This window comes from Agelaius tricolor, unplaced genomic scaffold (genome assembly GCF_023055355.1).
Source record: "Agelaius tricolor isolate 1412-34295 unplaced genomic scaffold, bAgeTri1.0.p SCAF_8, whole genome shotgun sequence".
Classification (NCBI taxonomy): domain Eukaryota; kingdom Metazoa; phylum Chordata; class Aves; order Passeriformes; family Icteridae; genus Agelaius; species Agelaius tricolor.
The window spans coordinates 20,884,929-20,909,181 of record NW_027269268.1 but is presented as its reverse complement, the minus strand read 5'-3'; the positions used below and the strand labels follow the sequence as shown (position 1 = coordinate 20,909,181).

The 24,253-nt window shown below is 43.2% G+C and overlaps 1 protein-coding gene across 2 annotated transcripts; it reads left to right on the top strand.

Annotated features, from left to right (window-relative positions):
- Positions 1-1,024: 1,024 nt before the first annotated feature.
- On the top strand, positions 1,025-22,252 carry TMEM154 (transmembrane protein 154). 2 transcript variants are annotated; one of them, XR_011679950.1, is made up of 6 exons: positions 1,025-1,214; positions 9,449-9,760; positions 11,464-11,491; positions 12,625-12,717; positions 14,152-14,212; positions 17,975-22,252. XR_011679950.1 is itself a non-coding variant. In XM_071431880.1 (6 exons), the coding sequence occupies exons 1-6, from the start codon at positions 1,085-1,087 to the stop codon at positions 17,988-17,990; spliced, it is 633 nt and encodes a 210-aa protein (XP_071287981.1). In that variant the 5' UTR covers positions 1,025-1,084; the 3' UTR covers positions 17,991-22,252. The 2 variants fall into 2 exon arrangements, 1 of the variants encoding a protein (XP_071287981.1); XM_071431880.1 differs by having other exon boundaries at positions 12,625-12,710.
- The last annotated feature ends 2,001 nt before the right edge of the window (positions 22,253-24,253 follow it).

The window sequence follows — 24,253 nt, the reverse complement described above, 5'->3', positions numbered from 1 at the left end:
CAATGGTCCAACCGCTCTCCCAGCTTGGGTACATGTGTAGTTTAGATCCAGATCCAAATCCTGAGTCCTGTCTAGGCCTATACAGCAAGAAGATTGAAAATGCTTGGTTTAATTTTTAAGTTCTCCATTGCTCTTACCCACAGAGCACCACCCAACAGGAAACACGTGGAAGCCCCTGGCCAGCTCTTACATATTTCTGAGCGTGTGGACAGTGATGGGGTGGTGGGAACAGAGGACATGGCAATGTTTGGAGGGGCAACAGCCAAGGTCTTCACACCCAGACAGAGACTGCCAAGGGGGAGCAAAAATAAAGAGGAGTCAGGAAGGGAGGCATGATTACTTTCCCCTTGCCACTTCACACAACTGTGGCACTGCGGGCCCCCATGCCAGGCCCTGCATCCTGGTGGAGACTGAAACCTTCTGTCCCCTGCCATCTGCAGCCATCATCACACCAGTGTCTCAGCACTTGCTCATTAAGCCACCTGCTCATAACAAAAAAAATTATGTGGTTTTCTGCTTTTTCCTCTTCCTCTGCACGAACCAGCCCAGAATAGTCAGTTATAGGCTCCTAAGAGAGCCAGCCATTCATCCCATTTGCTGAAGACAGCCCACTTGGGGGCTGCCTTTTGGGACTGTAAATGTATGCAGTCTCCCACCCCGATGTGGGGAGAATTACAGCTTGAAAACCAAGGAAGGAGGGGAGGCACTATTGAAATTTTCTTGCTTAACCACCCTGAAAAGTGACATAAAACCTTCCTGCTAACATACATATATGAAGTTTTGTGTCTGATCTGTATTTGTATGATCTGTGGCACTGTGTGTAGATGAAGATAGAAGGTGGTAAAGTCAGGAGTGAAAGGAGAGGAAGAGAGCGGGAGCTCTCTCACCTACAGCATAAAGGTGCCTCAGTCGAGTGTGCGCCTGAAGAGCAACTTCTGGGTTTTTTTTTCTTCTTTCTTTTGCAATCATTGCTCACTTGACAGGCCCAGACGGAATTACATCACTTCCTAAAACCCATCAAAGAGAGTCCATCTCCTGAAGAAATGCAGCTCAGATGCTCCCCGGCAGGAAGCAGGAAATGTAGATGTTCGGGTGCAGCAGGGCGGCTGCCGGAGCGCCCCTCAGGTGGGAACGCTGCCGGGGCAGCATGCGGAGCCCCGGGATCCTCGCCCTGCTCTCGGCCCTGGCGCTGGCTGCGGGATCTGCCGCCTCTGGTGAGTAGGAAAGCGCCTTTCCCTGCCGAGGTGGGACCGCGTGTCTTGCCTGCAGCAATGGGACCAAGCTGGAGGGCAACACCCTCCAAACTGAGCACAGGGAGGAGATCTGTGGGGACTTGCTCTCTGCTGATTTTTGCTGTGTTTACCTTCTCTGTTTCCAGTTGCCTCTTTTTTTCAAAGCTTTGACTTTTTTTTCCCTTAGACCTATCCCCGAACAGCAGCAAACAAATCCTACAATTGCAAACTTTTCCTAAATTGCAGGTGTGTAGAGAACGGGAGTTTCCATGTTGAGCTACCAGGCATGTTGCTCCTAATTTTAGTTATTTTTTAAACTTTTTTAAACCCCACACCCATACCATCAGTGTTTAATAGCAAAGTTAAAGGCAAAGCACTGCTTCCATTCAAAAGGGGACTGCCGATTTCCGCAGCCCCGGTGCACTGAAACTGGTTTAACAAAGGAACAGCCGGTTCCGGAGACAAATATTTTGAACTCTCAGCTGCAGAACAAAGTGGCCAGCACCATGGACTTAGGTTCTGACCCTCTGAACCATGAGTGGAAAAGCAGCTTGTGACAAAATGCTGAGGCACTGGGCTGCCGTTGCAGAGATTCTCGCCTGTTTGCAGGCGTCATTGATTCCACTAGTGTTTTGGCAGCCAGCAGCTGAATATGACAGGCAGCTCTTGTAGGGAAACCTTGCTGAGGTAGTGCTTGTAAGCCTTTTGGGGTCAAACAAATCCCTGCCAAAATGCCTTGGTATAGACTAGAAGTGTTTGCTGCCTCTGTGTTGCTGTAGTGAGCAAGAGCTCTTGAGAAAGCAGGGAAAGAATGGTCACTCTCAGACATCACTGGACTTCTCTTAATGTCCTAAAATGCACTGCTGGAATTGGTGTTTTGGTGTGAGTGCTTTTTCCCTGAAAAGCAGTACTCTAAGCAGGGTTAGAGCTGGGCTGCAGGCTCCTGGCATGCTGCTGATCTGCTTGCACTTAGGAGACTTGCTTAGCTGTACAAGCGAGCTAAGTGAGCTATAAAATGGTTTGGGTTTGGCTGTGTTACTACAGCCCTGCTGCATTGCAGACACGTTAGGAAAATATGCTGCAAGCACTGAGTGCAGCTCAGAATCAAAGCAGTCAGAGGAACAAAAATCCTGCCATGGGCAGAGCTAAACAGAGGTCCCAGGGAAATGGAGGAGTACAATGAAGAATGAAGACATGAAGGCAATGCAGAGTGATCAGGCTCCTGCTTCTCTAGCTCATGTGCAGGGTACTGAGAGCTATGATTTCATCACCACATCCCCATGGGGTGGGGGGGACATATTAGCCCGGGGTCCCTCAGCTCATGACTGGGTGCACTCTGCCCTTCTCTGCAATGGGCATTAGGGACTGCAGGAAGCACCAGACAGATGTCACACACCAGGTGTGTGACACTTCCCACTTCCTACCAGTAGGTCCACCTTCAAATTCTGGTTGATTTTGGAACAGTTCCTCTCTGGGAGTGAGTCAGTCCTGCCAGAGCCCTCCCCAAGCCCTGTCAGCTCTGACTTTACAGAGCCAATCCACGGTCCTAAGGGAAGCGGAGGAGAGCACCCACCTTTGCTCCCCATACAAAGGCGGTTTTTGCTTATTAAACCAGCTCCAAAATGTACCTGGGGGCTTACTCTGACTGTGGGTGGGACAGGGAAGTTGTGAACCTGAGCCTTGGGGGGGAAATAAAACTGATGGGGGGAAGGTTTATGTAGTGCTTATGTACCCCACAGGCACTGGTGGGTCAGGAGCCCCTCTGCTGAGGGCAGCCTCTCAGGGAGATCCTTTGCTCTCACCCTTCCTTGCTCACAGATCAACAAGGCAGGACCTTTAAGGGAACTTTTTCACCTTTTGCCAGACACAGTCTTCACCTTTTAAGCAGTTTACTGTCTAGAGACCATTCAGAAAATAGGCAAACAGGGTATGATTAAATCTTGCAGCACAGATAGATTAAAGTCTTTATAAGTCCTGTTCCCATACCATGCCAGAACCTCGTAAAAGCCTAGCCTTGCCATTTGTATTATGATTTATGGATGCTTTTCTCCCTGTGATGCTACAATCACTCTAATTCAGTAGCTCTAAGAGCATTCCTGAGGTCTCAGCTCTGGGTGCTGGCCTTCTCCCAGCTCCATACTGAGAGGACATTGGGGTTTGCACCAGTTCCCTTCCCCTTGCTTTAATGCAGTCAGGAATCCCTACAGGCAACAGTGCAGAGCATCATCTCTACTGTAGGGGATGATACTCACTGCTCAGCCTTGCAGCAGCCCTGAAGACCTGCCTAGGTGTGTGTGCTGGCCCTAGTAACAAGCATTAAGACCCTTACTATAGCTTATAGGAACATGTTCTGATCCTTGAGTCATTTCCCAGGCTAGGCCATCTCCCACTGTGCTCAGTGAAACAGGTGGGAAATTGCAGCCAAAGCAGTCTGACATGGGGAGCAAGAAAATGTGTGAGGGAGAGGAGCAGCAAAACATGTAATATCACCAAGTGGAAGAGCTGGGGTGCTTGCAGGTACTGCTCTATTTTGTCTGTGTCTCTGTGCTATTGTTTTGAATTGTCATTCAAAGAAACACTGCTATCAAAGATCCAGATATTCAGCAGCTTGTACCATGAGCACAGGCAGCAACTCTCTCCTGACAGAGAAGGGTCTTTTAGGCTGCCTCCCCTGCAAAGCCAGGTCTCTAATGGAGTAATAATTTTGACCTGTTCCCCCCTCGAGTAATGAACTGAGAATGGGTTTGAACCTGTTACAATCACCTGTTAAAATTTTCTAGCAAAGCAAAGCAACAATGTAAGAAATGAGGATTTGCTACATTTTCTCTTTCCAAAGTGCAGTGCCCTAAAAAGCAGATGAAATATCCTTTTTACTGAACACATCGACTCCTCCTATGTATTTACCACCATTCCTCCATTTTAGCCACACACACAAACATTCACTGTTTTATTCAACTGCTTCAGGGACATTTCAGAAAATCTCTCATTTACATCAGCAAGATTGTATACTAATTTTCAGTCAGTGACACCAGTCTCTTTTCCCTCAAGAGATTTTATGAGAGCTGGAAAGCCTCCGGAGCTTTTGAATCTTTAATTTCAGGGTCCTCCTGAGAGCAAGAAGCACTGAGAGATTTGCATCGCAGTGAGGTCGCAGGAGTATCACAGATGCAGAGCTAGAAGGCCATCGGATTAAGCAGAAGCAACTAAATGCATAAATTGGTCTGGAAAGCCTGTAGTACTTGGGGTGAGCAATGAGACTACAGGTTCACAGTTTGACTCTAACATGTGACTGAATTTGTAATGCTGCCTGTTAATGCAGCACTTCAGCTGCATAGAAATACAGTGAGGAAAAGCAGTTTCCATCTTGTATAAATGAGCTTAAACAGTTGTTTCCTCTTTCAGGTTATACCTAGATAACGCTTTCTAAGCACCTCGTTTTAATAGGATCTTGTCTACAGATTAGCCACCCTGAAATGCTTGTGCTCCCTCATCAGAAGAGTGTATGCTCCCAACAGCTAGCCTGCAGGCTTTTAAGGATTCCTCTTCTAGCCAGATTGACAGGCAAGACCTGCCACAACAGGCAGCTGGGCAAGTCCTGGCCACGGCAAGGAACAGCCTTCTTACATCAACCTGAAATGTGGAGGGAGGAACAGTGCAGGGATGAGCCAAGCAATACACCAGAGGATCACACAGACTGTGAGGAGTGGTATGACTACACCACCAACAGAATGTGTGCATGGAGCAGAATGATATAGGATATAGTAACTTTATTCCAGCTTTACAGCCTTTTCTTGTTCTGTCACCTTCTCGTGAGCCTTCCTTTCACTGCATTTTTATAGCTTATGGGAAAGTTTGGAGATATAAAAATTTTCCTTTCAGACTAATAAGCCTGGCTATACCACTGACGTACTTCTTGCTTTTTCTCTAGCTCATTGCTTTTTCTTCTGTCAGTAGACACTCTGGTGTAATTTGAAAAATTCCCTTGAGAGAACCCAGTCCTTGAGTCTGATGGCAAGGCAGCAGAGAGACTGATGGTTCTACAACAAAACTGAATGTGCTGACTGCCAGCTGTTTTCCTTTGCTATTTCCCTTTGCCTCACATCCAAGCGAATTCAGAAACCTGTTTGCCTGCTTACTTCATCAGTAAGCCCATATCACCACCTCTGAGTGCTGCAGCACAGAGGTAGAAATGCTGCAACAACAGAAACGTTGTTTGTTTGATTGAGACATAATTTTTTGGACTCCAGTCTGTAAAACCACTTGGTATATTCAATTGTCTCTCTCCCCCACGAAAAGCATATTTGGGAGCACCTCCAAAATTCAAGCGAAGTCTATCAGTGACCCAAGCATATTTTTAAAGTAAAAAATCTTGAGTAATACCTTATACCATAGTATCTGCATACAGGGACATAGCTTTTTCATAATTTGTAAGAACTGTTAATTGAACCTTTTATGAGAGGCTACTGGTGCTTGCTCAAGTATTTTGGTGTCTTGAGTTACAGATTCTCTAATACCTCAACTGGGGAACCCTTAAACAACAGTTTAAGCTCATTTATACAAGATATAAACTGACTTCCAGCTCCAGCTTCTTAGCTTCCAGTTCCAGCTGTGCCCACCTTCCCCTCAGGGTGGATTGCTGCATGCCAGCCCCTCTCCCTTCTCTTGAAAGCATGGGAAGTGGCAATACAGGCTGGGCTGAAGCTGTGTTGTGTTCCCATCCACTTCCCTTTACACAGGAAGAAGGCACCAGCATTCATGCCCCAGGTGGTCCATACAAAGGTGAAGCCCATGTGGTTGTTGTATGAGCATTTGCTGCTTGGACAAGATGTGCAGAGGGATGAGTATATGGATGTTGGAATGTAGCCAACAGCATGAGGCTGAGCTCAACAAGAGAAAGGGCGCAGGCTTTGCAAAGTCAAGGAGATATCTCTATGGTCACATGTGACTTGCTCTTTGTTCCACTTCACTGGCGTTGCTTTTCCATCCTGAATGTCATGCTGTATTGTTGTAAGATTCCCATTTGCAGGGAGCTAGTAGATGTCTGCAAGATGAAACCACAGCTGACAAGACAGTTCATGGTGTGAATTATCACCGTAAATCTGGCATGGAGAAAATGTTTGAACAGCACCTCACAAAATCTCCAACTTTCAGATGTTCTTCAGCCCTGCTCCAAACCTTGTAATGCCCAAACCTTGTAACTCACCCCACCAAACAGCCACCCAGGCCAGCTGCAGCACAGCCCACTTGCTATTTTGAGCACTTTAAATTGAAACACTATGACAAATAGCAACTTGAGGTCACCCACCTGTGTCTCACTGGGCTGTGGCTGTGGCAGGTGCTACAGCTGCACTGGGAGGCCTGAGCCCGACTGTCCCCGCCGGACTGGAGGCACAGATCCTTCCCTGTGCGAGCCTCTGGGCCAGCCCAGGTGCAGGCTGTGCTTTCCCACTGTGTAAAAAAGGTGATGTGTGGGTGGCCTGAGAGCGAGAGCAACTGCTGGGTGACAGGTGAGGCGTCCCTGGAGGCTGAGCTCTGCTCCTCAGAGGTGACGGGGGAGCGGGATGTGTTGAGGCAGCAGGTAAATGCAGGAAATAAGAGCAATGTCCTTGCGAGAACATTGTGCAATTGGCTGCCCTTTTGCTGAAAGATGTATTTAATTTGCTCAGAGAAAAGATCTCTGTAAGAGAAAATGGTGTTCCCAGAGAGATGCTGTTTTGTCCCTGGATTTATGCAAAGTGAAAAAAATACATGGCAGCAAGGTCACTCCCTGTGATTTGCCATTTTCTTTGCCTAGAGACTAGAAAAGGTAATTCTGTTTCACTGAGAGACAAATGATTTGAAGTCTGCTTCATAGTTCAAAACCAGGCAAAGTGGCAGAGATACTGGAAAAATCTCTCTCAGAAATCAAGCACAGCATACTCTGCAGCTGAAAGTTTATCACTGCAGTTAATGAAGTGTGACTGTTTGCTTTAAAGCCACACCATGCTTTAGACATTTGAAAAATCCATTTTAGCTCTACGAATTAATGAAAAGCAAGGTATTTTCTCCACACCCTTTCCCTATTTTAAGCAACAGGCTTGTCCCTCTCAATATATCAAATGTGGCAGGCAATGGGTTCCAAGGGCAATGGCTAGAGGAGGAGAAGAAAGCAAGGTCATGGAGGAGGTTCAGCGAGGCTGTGGCAGGCCATCAGCTCTGCCCGTGGCACAGTCCATCGTGTCACAGCCTGCAGCACAGACATCTCTCGTGCTGCCTCGCCGCTCTGCACAGCAGCAATTGCGATGCACTGGCTGCAGGCACTGGGAGCTACCAACTGCCTTGGGAAAGAAAAGCCAAACGGCCAAACTAATAAGGGAGAGGAGCTCTCCCTCCTGCCCTCTGCCATAAGATTAAGGACAGGCAGCAGACCACGGGGAGGGGTGGAGCAGCACACACCTAAGGGGGTCGTTACCTGCAAGGGAGGCAGAGATAGGGTTTTGCTCTTGATTGAAATATTAAATACAGAAGAGACAGAGACTATTGATACAAAGTGCTTTGCCACAGAAGAGCTATCATTCTCATTGTCCTATTGTGCTGCAGGAGTCTGGTGACCTTCACAGTATTACATTAAGTATTCAAATTCTTTCCTAGTTTTTAGGAAAGGATGAAACAATCAGATGCCTGTGTGATATGTGCAGCATAAAAATCTGGATAAAACACTGCTGTCGCACTCAAATAATTTTATTCATCTGCAATTGGGTTTACTTGAATACAGTCTCATGAAATACTCATCCTTGTGACAAATCTGGTGGGAGATGCTGCAGACTGGATTAAGCAAGAGATAGCGCTCTAATCCCAGGTTTTTCTCTCTCACTTGGCATCCCTGGGAAGGACAGCATCCCTGTCCTTCTGGTTCCTCATTTGTAAAATGGAGATGATAACTGCTCATCTCTCAGGGCCATTATGAAGATTAATGTGTTTACAAAAGCATTTAAAATGCTAAGTACTTTTGGTTCCAGTCCTGTGAGATTGGAAATGCCAGCACTGAGGTGCTGAAAACCTTAAGCTCTTGCTAACTCTTGTGGAAACTCTGGCTGCCCAGCACTTTGCAAGTATGAGGAGAAACATGTAATTGCAAAAGTCAAAAAATTCCATCCTGTTTTATTGCACAAAATGAGATGTGCACCATGCTGGCATTGTATCTGAAAGGGCAGATAACACAAAAACCCCATCATTTCATTTCATGCCAAGAAAATTCTTGGAGGCTTTTCTGCTGTAATTTAGATAAAGGCTGATTCTTGCACCTTTGGCTACAACAGGATTTTGGCATCCATATAGAATACAGCATCAGCCCAGAATTTGCTGTACTTCTTTAAAGCTTTTAAATTCTGTGACAGTCAATAGACTCTTATGTAAACACACAAAAAGCACTTGTTTCACTATTACTGACACAGCCAAGTTTAGCTATTTTTCTTGCAAAATGAGTGATAATTGAAACCAGAACTGAGATCAAAGTTCAAAACCTCCAGTCTTAGCACTCATGGGGAATATCCAGCACTGATGCTTTGCGACACACTCCTTCAGCCAGCCTGTAGAATCAGTCAGAGGAACAGTTCATTGGACCTGTATGCAGCGAGGTCCCCACGTTACTCACACCTCTTCTAGTCCACTCAGATGGGGAAGTCAGCAGCTTTTACATCCTTCAGACTTCCTTTCACCAAATGTTTTTCACAGTGAGACAAATTTAACAAATTTGAGAAAGGTACAAAAACAGGGAGATGAGTGAACCAAAGGAACTGGTGAACCAGGGACAATGGTCTCCCTGAAGGCAGTACCTAATTCCTTGGGTAAGGGGAGGAACATATGTGCCAGGACTGGGAAGCAAAACAGGCTGGTGTGGTTTACTGAGAAGCAGAATAATTTCTCATGCGAGCAAGACCGGATGCCAACGTGCAGCAAAAGAAGTCTGTTTGTGCAAGGCAGCTGTGTGCAGACAGATCACACATGCTGACGTGTCCCAGGAAAAGTCAGCTGAAGAACGTGGTCATGACTGGTACGATTTTGTGATAAAGCTGAGATCTAATTTTACATCCAATGCCCAAGACTTCCAATCTGTGTGTATGAGGCATCTGTTAAATTTTTTTAATACATCAAATGGGAAGTAAATACTAAAGTTGTACACTGTGGCTCACTGATGAAACTCTTAAAATGTTAAGCTGTCCTCATATATTTGACAGATGCTGGAAACGATGGATCAGGAGATGGATCAATGATATTACCCACTTTCACAGCGACACATCTTCCTGCTACGGGCCCTTCGACCGTGGATGACCATGAGCCAGTACTTGTAACTGCAAGCACTACTGAAAGCAGCTTTGATACACAGAGCTCTCCAAGTACTGAACTGATTGCTGTGAATGATGGGGAGAGCCTAGAAGAAACAGAACAGTCTATCTTGATATATGTTGTCCCTGTGGCGCTGCTGGTCCTGCTGATTTTATTGATCACATTTTTTGTAATGCATCATAAAAGGAAAAAGTCCAAGCAAGGTAAATTTGTCTTCTTGTGCATCAAAAGGCTGTTTCTAGGATGTGTTCAACATTAACAGATCATTAAGGGATGGGGTGTCACATTTAGGATGCCCTTCTCTGACTGTAGTTGCATGTTTGACAAGTAAGAGAGGGATCCTCCCCAGCCAGCAGTCCCTGGTCACACGCCTCTCCTTGGGCAGGAGCTACTTCTGCTTCTTGGCACCTCCTGGTCATGCTGCCACACCCATGGGAGCCCTGGCACCAATCTCTGGCTCCTGGAAATGCTGAGAATGCTCAGAGATATAACTGTGGCTGCAAATGCTTGTTCTGTCTTTATGCTCAACAACTTTAGGCAAGGTGAAATTACTGCTTCTGTTGCTCTTAGTGCCCACAAGGTAAAGCTGCTTGGAGCTTCAATAAAATAAGATCAAGAAAAATCATTATAAGGAATAATTTTAAGGAATCCTGATTGCATGGGGTGGAGGCTGCTATGAAGACATCCCAGCAAATGAGCTAGGTCAGACTGCCTGGGTGCTGCAGTAGGGTGAGCAATGCTTCAGGAAGGTGCTGTGATCTGTTAACAAAGGAATTGGTAACTTGGAGTGTCAAACCACAGGAGAACAAACTGAGGTGTCATAATAAAACCACATAGTTGATAAGTGAAATGCTGAGATGGTCGTATCAGTGTATCTGCATGGTCAGAGTGCAGCTGTCAGCTCATCAGCCTGTAGACAGTGTAACACATTCAACACAGATTTAAAGTCAAGTTTTCAGCACATTTTTAGGTTGTATTTGCCCAGTCACTGGGTTTCCCTCTAACAAACTATGAATTTGCAACCAGGCACCCACTTGCCTGCATGTTTCTGGATGATTGAAATGCAGGTACACTGTTCAGAGAGTTAGGAAATGTGGTAACTTTCAGGAACACAATCTTAGGATCTCATGCCCTGTGCCAGCTGGGATTTTGAGCATCCTCAAGGATGGGGCAGATGGCTCTGTGGTTCTGGGGTGGCTCGGCAGTCTGGGAATGTGCTGGAACAACTGGGAGGTATCACCTGCTGGCAGCAATGAATTAAAAATAGGGTGATTTAAGACAGGTTTTTCAGTCACTTGATTCCTGGAGGTGAAGATATTTATCAGAATTATGTCTGTGACACCATTTCCCCCCTCCATTTTTACTTTGTCTTGGAGTCATAAGTAGATTGGATCCCTTTTGACATCTAGCTAGTTCAGCTTCATTTGCCTGAGAACTAATCTGCCATGCAGTCCAACTCCCTTCTCCCCATGAGCAGCTCCCAGAGTCTCCAGACAAGCTGAATTGCCCAAGTGTAATCTGTAGCAAAATGTCTCAATGCTTCTAGTAAACAATTTTTTTGCAGAAGTGGTTCCTTTTCAGGATACCATTTCCCTCAGCACATCTGTTCTGCTGAAGGAAGTGGGCATCTGCCCTGTCCTGCTCACTACAACACCAACACTGGGCTTCCTCCCAGCAAGGCTGAGCTAATAATGAGATGCTTTTACATTCAAAAGAATAAGTTCCTCTGAAAATTGCAAACAGGATATGATGTTTTGTCTTTCATCTGCAATTTAGTTTTTATGCCTTTTGAAAATGCAACCTGTTTCACTTGATCCTATTCAAGGCCTGCACGCAGTCCACACCCTGTAAATACAATGGGTAAATATCACACAGAATTATGAACACCAACTTTCTTCTTTTCCAGATGAGCTGGGAAGTGAAAATGTAAAAAGGTAAATTTTATAAATATCATTATTTTAAAAAAATTTCTTTTATTCTAACCTTTGTCTCCTTCACTGCCTCTTTTAATATAGCTGTACATTAAACATCATTTCATTTTGCCATCAATTACACCAGCAATCTCAACAAGTGGATAAAGTGTGACTTCAGAATGTGGCTGAAGTGTGAGACTAGAGCAGGAGAACAGGAGTAAGTGGTGGCTGAGGCAAGGGCTGCCCCACAAACACCCACAGCCCACAGACGTCACTGAGCCTGCTCTTAAGCACCACAAGAGGTACAAGGTGCCCCATGAGCAAAGGGGATCAGTTCCCAGGCTCATCACAGGCTTTTGCTATTCAGAATAAGCTCTGTGTCTTGCTCCCCTGTTTTTCAAGTTTATCTTCTTAAGGCAGAAAGGCTTGCCTGGCTGCCACAGGAGCAATGCCTTAGATGCTTGGAAAACAAGACAGAAGCTGCGTGGCTCTTCTCAGAGTCATAATTTTTATTGTTGCCTTTTATTGATCTCCATCTTGCTAATTAATGCTGAAAGTTCATGAATTGGCTCTATGAGGGAAATTTTTTTTTTTTTTCTGAAAACATATTTTCTATCATATGACTGCAGGAATGGTAAGCAAAGGAAACTAAGCAGAGGCATTTAAATAAACATAGCTCTCATGACCTTTCCTTTTGAAGTCACTGCAAATGTCAGTCACAGCTATGATGAAACTTTAGGCCTTCAGCTTTTAGCACTGGAGAAATGGCACTTCTATCATGTGTTCCAGAAGGGGTAGGGACAAACCATCTTTTTTTTTAGTTTTCTATTTACAGCAGGGACAGTTTTCAAGAAGCTGCAATGATCCTGTGCTCTGGCATGTCTCTGACTGCACTGAGTCCCTCTGTGTTATGTCTCAGCTGGCCCTACCTCTGCCCAGAGCTGGCATCTCAGTGCCACTCCCTTGCATCTGTTCATGGCCCCTTGGTTCACACCCACTGGGTTGACATCTCCTCAGATTACTGGGCTAGGATGGCTTTCCAGAGTTAATACAAGTCTCTGGAATTAGAAACAGTCATACAAAATCACTACATTGTAAGCTGTTTGAATTAAGCACTTTGTGTAATACTTTTTCCCCCCCTCTCTTCTCTCAAGTCCTATTTTTGAAGAAGACACACCCTCTGTTATGGAGATAGAAATGGAAGAGCTTGATAAATGGATGAACAGCATGAACAAAAATGGTACACGGTAACCCCTCTACTCCATCCTCTCTCTCTTGCCTGCTGACATAGATCCCATGCAGAGGAAATCAGTGGAAGGTGTTTTATATGCATATCACTGCTTTCCCTACAACATTTTTAGTTGTGCTCTTGACTCCCTCCTACTAAAATAACTGAACAAATGTCAGGGGTAGATTTTTTCAGAGGAGTATTTTAGTTTGTGTGGGAGTTTATTTTTAATATGTGATAGAATCTCATAAATGTTTTCAGTTTCCAGTAGGCATTTCTATTAAACACACTGATAGCTGTGAATGTTATTTATATTTTTAAATACACATTTTAATGCTAAATATTAGCTTCTCTGAAGCATCTAATCCTTTCAGTCTCCAGAATTTCTACACTTTTGTGCTCCACACTGAGGTATTGTAGAAGAAATATGCATTTGCTCATAGTTCAGACCACCATTTATTTAAAATTGCTGCCAGGAGCCTATGAATACGCCCTTCCCCTCCCTTCGAGGCTATCAGTACATGGAGCAATTAGAACATATAATAACTACCAGCAGCAGCATCTTCAGCTGCCTTCTCAGTTACTTAAGAGTACCTTGCATTTTTCCCCCCATTTTTCTCCCAGGTGAATTCCCCAGTCAAAATCTCTAAGGGGTCTGCATTGTCCCTCCAGGGTCTCCTCAAAAAATGCAGGTCTTCAGTAAGCCATGAGTTAACCAAGGCCTGATTTTGAACCATGAGCAGCTTTTCACTGGCTAGGAAATGCTGAAACACTGATATTTTTTTCATTCCTGGTCCCTTGCCTTCTATCCAAATGGCTCATTTGCCTGACCTACTAGGCATGCTTTGTTTTTCAGGACATAAAGCTCTCTGGAGCATTTCTTTGCATTAGCACAGTGCTCCACATGATGGGGTTTTGACCTTCTCAGTCTGAAAGCTTTTGTAGAAAACATGTGCTAAGTGGCAGTAGTGAAAGAGAGACATTAACTGTACTACATGGGGAAAAAGTGCTATAAAATATATTTTAAAATTTTGTGGAGAGAAGGAAGCAAGTATTTTACATACTTTCATGTGTGTATGTGTGTTAGCATTCCCTAAACTCCAGCCCCAGATTCCCAGCTGGACCAAAAGGCATAGGTACAACTGTCAGCAGTGGAAGATTAACAAACAACTCTCCCTGTGGCAGTGTGCAGGATACAGTGCTCAAAAGTAGCTCATTTGTACAGGTGTACATAGAGAACTGGAACATATAAAATAAATAAATTGTGGCAACATCTATCAAAGGAAGGAGATGTAAGATTCATGCTATGGGGACCCTGCAGATGAAGGGAGCAGAAGTGAATCTGCAGAACTGTATTCTAGAGTGACTGCATGATAAAAGTTCATGCATTTTTGAAATAAATGTAGAACAACTGCCAAGAGTAACTATAGTCTTGTTTCTTACCCTTTTCCAGGTGACTGTGAATGTTTACCTACTGTAAGAGAAGAAGAAAAAGAATCAATTGCCAACCCAAGGTACTTTAATTCATTCTATTATTTGAAGAAATATGGTCAGTGTCATTCTAATTTTTTTTTGTATGTAATTATAGAATTATTCTTCGGTCCATTTAAGTTTTAAAATGTTTCTATATATAAACTTTGACTTCAACTTAAACTAAAGGCTTGATACTCTTATTTCTGAACAGGTCTCTTCCTGTAAACTGCACTGCTAAATAATCTTACAGTTGTAAAGTGGTGCAAGACAGACAACCAGATGGCACAGATGGAGTTTCACTCACTGATCAGACTTTAATCACAGTTTCCCAAGGTGTTAATACAAGCATTCAGCATAGTGTCCTTGGCTCCCTTCAGCAAAGGCACCCAGTTCCCCTCTGCCACCTGGTGCCTATAGGTTCTTGGGAATCACTGCCAGATGTTTTGGCTGGAGCTGTGACCTGAAAGACAGGGACTTGTCTGATTGCAAGGAAAAAATGAGAATGAGAAACATGAAGGATCTTCCCAGTGCCCCCTTGCAGCACTCCCCCAGAGCTGGCACTAGTTGATAGTCCAAGCAGAGATCCCAGTGGGATGCAAAACCACAGTCCTGACCAGCTTGTAACCTTAAAATCTTTCTGGTTGGTTTCCTTAGGAGTTTGGCCAGAATTCCTAAACCCCTTGCAATTTTCCCTAATTAAAAATTCTGGCCCTTGTTTCCAGCGGGAAACAGGAGGCTGTACATTGCCCTTGCCTGCACCCTTGTGTTGCAGCTGCATTTTGAGGAGTGGGCAAAGCAGCTTCTCTGTGCCAGGTTATGATAACAAACAAGGCATCCTGTGTGCCAAGAAATCCCTGGTGCAGTGGAAGCAGTAACGCAATCAGGCAAGGCCAGGAGCTGGGAGGGGACCTAGGTCTGCTTCCCATGGCCTCAGATAATTCCACTGACCATGCCTCTGGCAGAATTGCACCTCCTGCAGTAGACTGTCATAATATTCCAATCCTCTTTTCTGAATTTCCTTGCTCAGAAGTGAAATAGGGATGTTAAATCACCACTGCTGCAGAGTTTACAGCTCAGTTGCTCCAAAGCTGCAGTTTCAGAGGAACCTTTGGATGGGGCTTGTCCACTACAGCTACTTGTATATAAAAGGTTTATTTTTACACCTATTGCAAGTGAAATCAATGCTGTTGATTTAGTTCAGATTGTTTGAAAAAAAAAAGGGCTTAGATCCTAGATTCCAGATGCAAGCAAGCACATTAATTTTACCCTTAGCAACTGGAAAAGATCCTGGATTTGTTAGCCATCTGGGTCTTCCCTTCCTGCTGCTGAATGATAACTCAGAGGGGGGAAAATTGTTAAGGGGAGGCAGCTGCACAGCAGTTCTCTAAAAGCAGATTTGCTGAGTGTACCACTGACTATAGCAGGGAGTACAGCACAAAGGATGCTTCAGCCATAGGCTAACACTGGCAGAAGTCATACTGTAAAAGGCTTTTTAGGCACAACCTTAGCATCAAGTTTACTTTCCAAATCTTTAACAGTTCATTTTAAGGGGGGAAAAAAACCCCATCAGGGTCTACCAGCTTGAGCTGACATTTTACCATCCTTGCTAAAGGAGTGGTTTTGTACTGGATTTGCATTAACCTCAGCAGAAGAAGGGGATTTTGCTCCTGGCCATCAAAAGGCATCTTTGAGCTACACCCTACCTCAAGCTCCCCACCTGTAAAATAGAGTTATTTTAGAACACTACAGTGAGGCTTAAGCCTTGATACAAAAAAGCAGCCCTGTTCAGATAAGTATGCTCCAGTCAGAGAAAAGGCACACTCATTATTTAAGCAAATTTTCTTGTGAAGGGTATCTTAGAATCAGACTAGATTAGAGAAATTTATGCCCCTAAACCGTAGAAAGGCAAGCAAATGCAAATAAAAATAGGAGATTTATCTCTAAAACATTCAGAGCTGCTCAGACAAGGGATATTAGTTGAATATAAAGTGCAGGAATATTAGATTCAATTTAAGATTCTGAAAGACTACTTTGCTTGGGCAAAATTCTTCTAAAATTAGGGTAATTTATTTTTAATATTTTATTGATATTTCAGTATGGGAAACATCTCAGGCCACACTGAACAGAGATGGTGTTTTCTTACTTCACAAAGATGCTGAGGGGGAGCTGATCAAGACTCAAATGTCTTGAACTATGAACGATTTTGAAAACATATGAGACAAAACATTTAAATAATGACACTTTGACATTTTCAGAATGAAGGTTGTTTCAAAACTACTCTTCAGAGTAAGTGTATTTTTAATATAAAAATTTTTAAAATTTTTGACAAGCAGAACTGTGTGGCGGTAAAGTATTTCTATGTTGAATGTTTCCCTTACTCCAAGGCTACTTCTTCAAATTTCATTTCACATGAAATTTTGAAATATGCTTCATTTCAATGTGAAAAGATATTTGAAGTGGAGGGATTTATGGGAAACAAACAAAAATTTCCTGTTTATTTGCAATTGAACCTTATCAGTCCAAGATCTGCTGCTTTTCCCAACCAAATTTTTAGATTAATAAATAATGTCAGAAAGAGAATTACATACAGATAAATAGATGTTTTCAGCAGCTCTTTTGAGCAGGGAAAGGGCAAGACTAAGAAATAAAATGAAACAAAGCTATAATTATGGCAAAATTTATACTCATGAGCATCAAGGCTGCACATTTGTGCAAAGGAAGTAAGATATGACAACCTGGGCTCCCTGATAGGTGGAGGTCCCCTCCCCTGGCCTTGCAGGCTAAGTTACAAACATATGTATATACACATTTTCAAAATTTATATACACTGTTCAAAATATGTATATTTGAATCAAAACCTCTTGCATTTGAAAGCTACTGCTAGAATCCTGATTGTGCCTGAGCACAGAATTGCAACTCCCCCCCCCCCAGCTGCCTGGGGCCAGGGCTCCCATCCTGTGCATGCAGGAGGGAGCAGCAGCATGTGCAGGGGCAGCAGGCAAGGGCTGATGATCTGTGGGGCACAAGGGGGGAAAGACCAATCTCTGCTCCAGGGACCTTTACTGTTCCAGAAAATAAATGCAGCCTGTCCCCTTCACAGCATGGGTCATAGTAGGGGGTGGAGTACAAGCAATCCCCCTATGCTTTATCACCTGAGAGGTTTGGTTTGTCTTGGGTGCTGCTGGGCACCCTTCTTGTCTTTCTGTCTGAAAAAGGATGACTCCTTCCTACGGAGAAATGTTTTGGGTGGATGGTAGGTCAGTACAGAAAGAAGTACTTCATTCCCAGGATGTGCCTCAATTTGCAAGAGACTTAAGAAAACATGTAAAATATTAAGATTATAGGTGGCCCTTTTAGTTTCAGAGATGGTTTAAAACCCCACTGTTGTCCCTGCTGACTGAATTCAAATCAGACAATATAAGATGTCACATTTTTTAACATTGGCATGAGCCAAACACTATTAAGAGAGTGCTAGGGAGCAAGCCACTTGAGCAGAAATCAGTGGGACAAAGAGAAAAGGCACCTGTTACAAGGTCAGCTGTAAACCAAAAAGTTTTCCTCAGCTGAGGAAAGAGAGCCAGGAGCAGGAGAAAGGCTGTGCTGGGCAGCCATGAACCATCTGACAGGAATCAGAGCAGCCCTTGCTGCCAGCATCAGTTCATCCATTACATGAGTGACAGATTTATTTTCTGGTAACACCTTCTCATGAACTCTAGAGACACTCTTGCATGTTATTTCCTGCTGAGACAACTAACCCAAGAGCATGACACTGGTGTTTTTTTTTCTTTTCCACATGTACACAGTGATGGTGAATCATGAAGTCCTCAGGATGGCAAAGAACTGGCTAAAGGGATGCAGCACACAAGCTCATCATTCCCCAGATATTGGAAGAACTGGATTTAAATAGAATTCATCTCAAAAGGCCAGAGAAGCAAATGCTTTTGTTGTCTTCTGCTTCATATGGTCTTCAGAAAGGAAACATCACCAAGGGAAAAGAAGAAAAGATGGGAAAAAAAAAGAAAAAAAGAAAAGCACTCTAGCAAGATTAATGACTCATTTAAATTCTTTTTGCAATGAGATTCACCCCAAATCAAGAGAAACCCCTTTTTTACCCCTGCTGAAAATTCTCAAAGTAGTCCATATTTCTGTCTAGTTCTGCAGTTGTGTATTGTGCAGCACTTAAAACCAATTCTGTTCCAGGTTTGGTGGGTTTCTTCAGTTTGGTTTGGTTTTGTGGGTGTTTGTTTCAGTGTCCATACTTCTGGACTGCTCTGGTTTGGTGGATGTGAAGCTCATGCTTATGCAATGTTTATTTCTCAATTTGCTTTTTCTGAACAGTGCAATGATTTGCACAGGACTGCTGTTGGGGAGGTACCAGGCTAGGACTGACAGACCAGCTATGAGGACAGACTGCAGCTGAAAAGCCTCTCAAAGGAATAGCCAGAAGTGACTGCAGCCCAGCCAGGGCACAGACTCTGTAGAGTGCTTTTTGGTTTTCAGATTAAATGCCCTGTAGAAGTGACAAGTATTATTTTGAGACTGCCTTTCAGTTTCTTTTCTCCACAGATGAGTGCCCTGGGCTAGCTCTCCCTGTGTAACTCTTGTCCCTGCCCAGGGCTGTTCTCTAACCACCTACTTCAGGAATATTCAGCTTGAAAACATTTCTTTTCTTTCTTTCTTTTTTTTTTTTTTTTTTATGAGTGAGGTTGAAAAATGGAACAATTCAGTATTCACATTAAATACAGATTTAGATAAGCATGTGTTATGCATAACTCCTTGGTCAAGGTTTTCAGATACAGGAGGTTTTCTGCTCCTTCTGTTTTTAAATACTGAGGCTGCAATATCTGAAAGATAAGGACTACTAAGTGTGCCTGGTTAATTTTAGTTAAAATGAAAAAAAAATCAGACTCTTGGGATACCTCAAGGTGGGAATATGAATGTTGTAATGGTGTCCATTGATTTTAGATAGCATGTCTCTTAGGGATCAGAGCTTGAATATGTAACTCACATAAAAATGGATCCTTGTCTGGGCAAAGTTTCTCTTGCCTTATTTAAAATAGCAGTTTCATATCTTACCATATCTTATGTCCTACCTATCCTCATATTCTATTTAAATATATAATGCCTTCCCACTCAATACATGTTTAATAGGATCAGGTTTTTTGCCTGCAAATAAATCACAAGTTGCCATGCATAGCTTGATTAAAGAGAGAAAACAAATGCCCCAAACCTCTGTGATGGCATCTAAGTATCACTAACAGCTGACAGAGGATGGTTCAGCTTTGTGAATAATTAAAGACATGTCAAAATACAGAGGAAAAAATGTTTAGATCTAACCATATTAATTCATTACTGAATTAAAATTAATTAGTAATTTCCTAAAATAATAATTTTTTCTCTGTTTGGATGATTTTTAACTTTTAAATAAGTGTTTTAAGTTCATCTTTCACAACTTTTTTTTTAAACACTTCCACTATTTCCTGACAGTAAACCCATCATGTAGAATATTGGTTTAAAAGAATGCAGTCACAAGGGGAAGAAAAAGTGAAAGATTGAAATTTAGAATTTTTTTTAAATTGAAGTAGATAATTTCCAGTAGCAGTTTTGTTAGCTACTTCTTTCCAACAGAAAAAGACATTTTGCTTAGGTGTCCTACAATTTGCAAAGCAGTAACCTGAAGATGCCCAAAACAGAGAGACTGGTTTTTTTTTTTTTTAATGGTACAAGATAAAAGGCTGTATTTTAAGACCATTACCAGCTGTGTGGTTGGAGAGCAGCCAGTGGGACCCAGCAGTTCACAACAGCAGTGACTCTCACCACACCATGCTCCAGTCCACACTGTCCTGTGTCCAACACCTGCTGCCTTCTCCCTGAAGCACAGCTGGGCATGAAGAATAGGAGTCCTTGCCTTTTTTTTTTCTTTTGAAAATGAACCAACTCCCAAAGGTGATGTTGCATCATTGTATGGCTTAACTCAGTTCTGGTACACTGATGACCCGTTTGATATTAGTGCAATGCACCAACTCAGTTTGCTGTGGCATTTGAAAGCAGCCTGTGTTGTAGATGTTGATGGTTTGGGGTTAATGTTAATTCTAGATGGTCCTCTTCTCAGATAAAAGGCTGTACAGCTCCAAATAAGTTTCTCAGAGATTAAGTTTCATTTATATATTTTATTTTTCAAGTTTACTTTGAGAGAATGTATTTTCTGTAAACTTAGTGCCATTAAGCACTAATTCTTATTCCAGTGTTCATCATTGATCATCTCTATAAAAAGCTTTAAAATCAATTTTGTCCAGAACTAATGTCTAGGTTCAAGGTTTATAATTATTCATGTCACTTTGTCTAAATTCTGGCATGCTAGAAAATTTATTTGCCTCTTCAGGAACTTTTCTCGGCCTTTAAAAATACAAAACAATGCTTTGGGCACTTCCTTGGCCAATTCAGACAGAAATTTTCTCTATCTGCTGATTTTTAAAAGTCCAGATTTAATATATGCTGCATTACTATTGAAAAATGTGCCGTTCCATCAAATCTCACCTGTCATTAGGTCCTGTCCTCCTTGTGTGAAACAAGACCGAGGGTGAACCAATTTGCATTTCAGTATAGTTATGGATATTTCCCTCAGCACTAGACAAATACAATTTTTAATATTTCTCTTTTTCCTGAGCATTGATACATCACTTTTATTCTTCCCCAAGCCCTAAACTACGGAGGGGATCACTCATTCATCTGCACTGCTCCCTGCCACCCCACTGGTCTCTCTCTTTGATCATCACTTTCACACTGAGGTCTGCATTTGCCACAGCCACTGCCCAACTCCTGCTCTCTCACTTAAGCCCAGCCTTTCTGTGAAGGAGGTTCAGGGCTGCAGCTGCACCATGGGCACTGCTTTGGCCCCTCTCCTCCCTTACCCCATTTGGTATTTCCCTCTAATGCTTGCTCTCCTGTTTTTTTACACTTTTCATCAGTTCCTGGTCATTTCCTTTTGCACAGTTTTGCCTCAGTACTTTAATTTTGTGGGTGGATTGAATTACATGGGATTTAGGCCATTTCACACCTACATTAATACAGCCAAAACTTTATAATATTCCAGTTCACAAGTATTAACTGTACACCTTCTGTTGATCCACCTTAATTTTTCCTAAATCATTCACACAGTCAGGTCCTCTAACCCATATAAAAAGAAGAGCCAAATAAAAAGAAGAGCAACCAGACAGCAGATAAGATAGCAGCAAACTCTCAAAATTATTTTATCACTGTGTACTGCAGAGTATTTAAGCCTCTGTGGTAATATCCTCACTGTTAGCCTGATCTGAACCCATCTCACCATCACCCTGCAACATCTACCAGTAACTGATAAGTTATCATCCCTCAGTAGAAAATGAGAAAAAGCACGGAAACAGGAAGTGTCTCCCACTATGTACTGTTCTAAAATGTTTCACAAATGTGATGATCCCAAAGGAACTGCTACCTCTTCTTCCATTTTCTTCAATAATTTCAGCAGTTATCCAGCACTTCAAGACAATTTGACATCTCATTTACAGAGTGAGGCCTTTTTGTCCTGCAGAAAAGTTACAGATCCACAGGAAGATTTGTCTGAGAAATACATAGGTAATAAGAAGGGTAATTAAAAATCAACACCTCTCCTAGATATGCTAAAAATCAGTATCTTAACAAAATAGAAATAACTCCTCCATAAAGTTACAAACATAAGGCTGCTGATATTACCAGCAGCTAATTAATTCCATAAGAGTTCTGCACTTGTAAAGCACACAGCCCTAACATTAACCTCAGCAAAAAGGAACAATCTTTTAGTTTCCACATAACCATAAGTTATAGATTCATAGATAACTCTTGGTCTGAGATTAAAAAAATTTTTTTGTAATGCTAAACTCATTGGGGGACCCTGAATTGAACTTTTGTTACCTTTCTGGTGTGAGACTGCTGTATATTTAACAGTTTTATCAAATAGCTGTTTCAAATTATTTTGTAATGTAAATATTTGAAAGACACAATATTGCTTAATTGTATATAAGAGTTTGAGATTTTAAACAGCTTGTTCTAATAAAGTTTTTAGTGTATACAGGCTCTGTTTTTTCCATAGTCCTGCTAATCCACTCAAGTCTATGGATGCTAATTACTTGTTATTTATGCCACTCAGGCCTGAGAACATGTGCACAGCTGTATATGGTACATAGATATCTTACTCTCATCAGCTCTCTAAAAAGGCCAAAAAAAAAAAAAAAAAGAGAGAGGGGCTTTATATTTCATTTTATCTCTGTTGGGATATTTCAGATTGTTTATATCAATAGATCAATTCCAACTCCAGGGAAAGTAGTGAGTTACTCCCAGGATTTGTCCTTGGGTGACTGTTGCCATCTTTAATGATGAATCATTTCTCAGGTTATTTCAGTTAAAACACTCAAATGAGAGTCTCCAAGTTGATAGACCTGTTAAAGTAATTTTCAGTGGATTTAAGGGAAAAGGAAGAAAAAGATTAAAAAGAGACATGTATTTCCAACTAGAGAATTAGAAAACATTAATAAAGTAAAGCATTACTTTCATCTATTTTTGCAACAGACAATTTCATGAGAGAGGTGTATAATGGCTGGGGAGTATCCAGAAAGCTTGAGACGGTGTTTATTCTATTTAATGCTCTTAATGTTCAAACAACCTCAGTATGAAAGCATCATAGCAATGAGCAGGCAGAAACCAGCCACCTCTTCCTCCCTCTCTCTCTTTCCTAGACAGCACATCAGCAAGGCACTTGTCTAAGGTACAGCCTTAGAAATCTGCATTTTGGGGCAATGCTTGTCTAGTTCTCAAGGGAGGTGCAAAAGAGGACTTGACTACAAAGTCCCAGAAAGTGTTGTGCCACCTTAGGGAGTAACACAGTTACTCTCCTGTCCCCAGACACTCTCTCTTGCCCCACTCTGCTCCTCCTAGAACCATCATGCTGACCCACAGGGGGTCAGGGGCTCCTCAAATGTGCACTAAAAAATGGCTGGAAGGGGTCGTGGGAGACCTGGCTTGGCAGGGGGTTTGAGGGGAGAGCAAAGGACACATCCTGCACCAACATTATCAGCAACAAACGTGGTAATACCTCCCAAGCACTTACTCTCTGTTCTGGCTTTTGGAATGGTTAAAGTTGTACTTTCTGTGAATATCAGTGACAAGAAAATGTAGCAGCACGGTCTGTTGAGACTCCCATTCCCTTCCAGTGAGGTTGCTCAAGGTCTGGTTTTGTACTGGATCAGGTCTCTGGCCTCACTTTGAGCAGGATCTCACAAGTCCAGTGAACTACCATAAACAGGTGAATTATGCACCAAAGCAGAGGTTTTCCAGACAGTGGCTGGAATCTCGCCCAGCTCTCAGAAAATGAGCTATTTTGGGTGCCCAGCTCTCAGTAAAGGAGCATTTTTGGTTCGCTGGGGTCTCTCCCAGCCGTACCTCGGCTCAGGGCACCCACTTTGCTCTGCCTAGATGCCGAAACGCTGCGGTGACTGCCACCCCCAGGAGGCAGTCCTGCCCTGCAGCTGCAGGAATGCATCTCCTGCACGGAGCCTGACTCCTCTCACCGACAGAAGGAGCCCGGAGCTGGGGCAGTTTGCCCTGGCGGCAGTGCCTGCAGCACAGGGACAGGAGAGGGGCTGCTCTGTCCCCACTGGATCACCCGCTTTGCTCCCCAGGTTTGGCCCGGGGTCGCAGCAACCGAGAGCAGCAAAGGGGTACCCAACACTTTGGGGGGGGCAGCGCTGCCCTTCACTCCGGGGCTCGCTGCGCTCTGGGGCTGCTGTAAGGGCATCACCCCGCGGGATGAGGCTGCTCAGTGCCACAGCCACAGGAAAACTGCCCACGAGGGGGTCACCCACAGACCCAGATGGACGTGGGGATGTGGTTTGGACTCCCACAGCACGCGAGAGATGGGTAATCTTCAGCCTGACCTTTTCAGCCTGACTAGTCAGGCAGACCAGCCCAAACTATACAAGAATATTCTTGTGAAAGCATTGAAAATTATACATACACTTTGTATTTTTACCATTTCCCTCAAGAGAGACTTCTCTCCAGTCTGCAAGGCTGGG

Coding starts and splice junctions, on each gene's coding strand:
- TMEM154 (XM_071431880.1), top strand. CDS start 1,085: ATGTTCGGGTGCAGCAGGGCGGCTGCCGGAGCGCCCCTCAGGTGGGAA. Junction 1,215..9,448: donor TGCGGGATCTGCCGCCTCTG/GTGAGTAGGAAA, acceptor TATATTTGACAG/ATGCTGGAAACGATGGATCA. Junction 9,761..11,463: donor AAGGAAAAAGTCCAAGCAAG/GTAAATTTGTCT, acceptor CTTCTTTTCCAG/ATGAGCTGGGAAGTGAAAAT.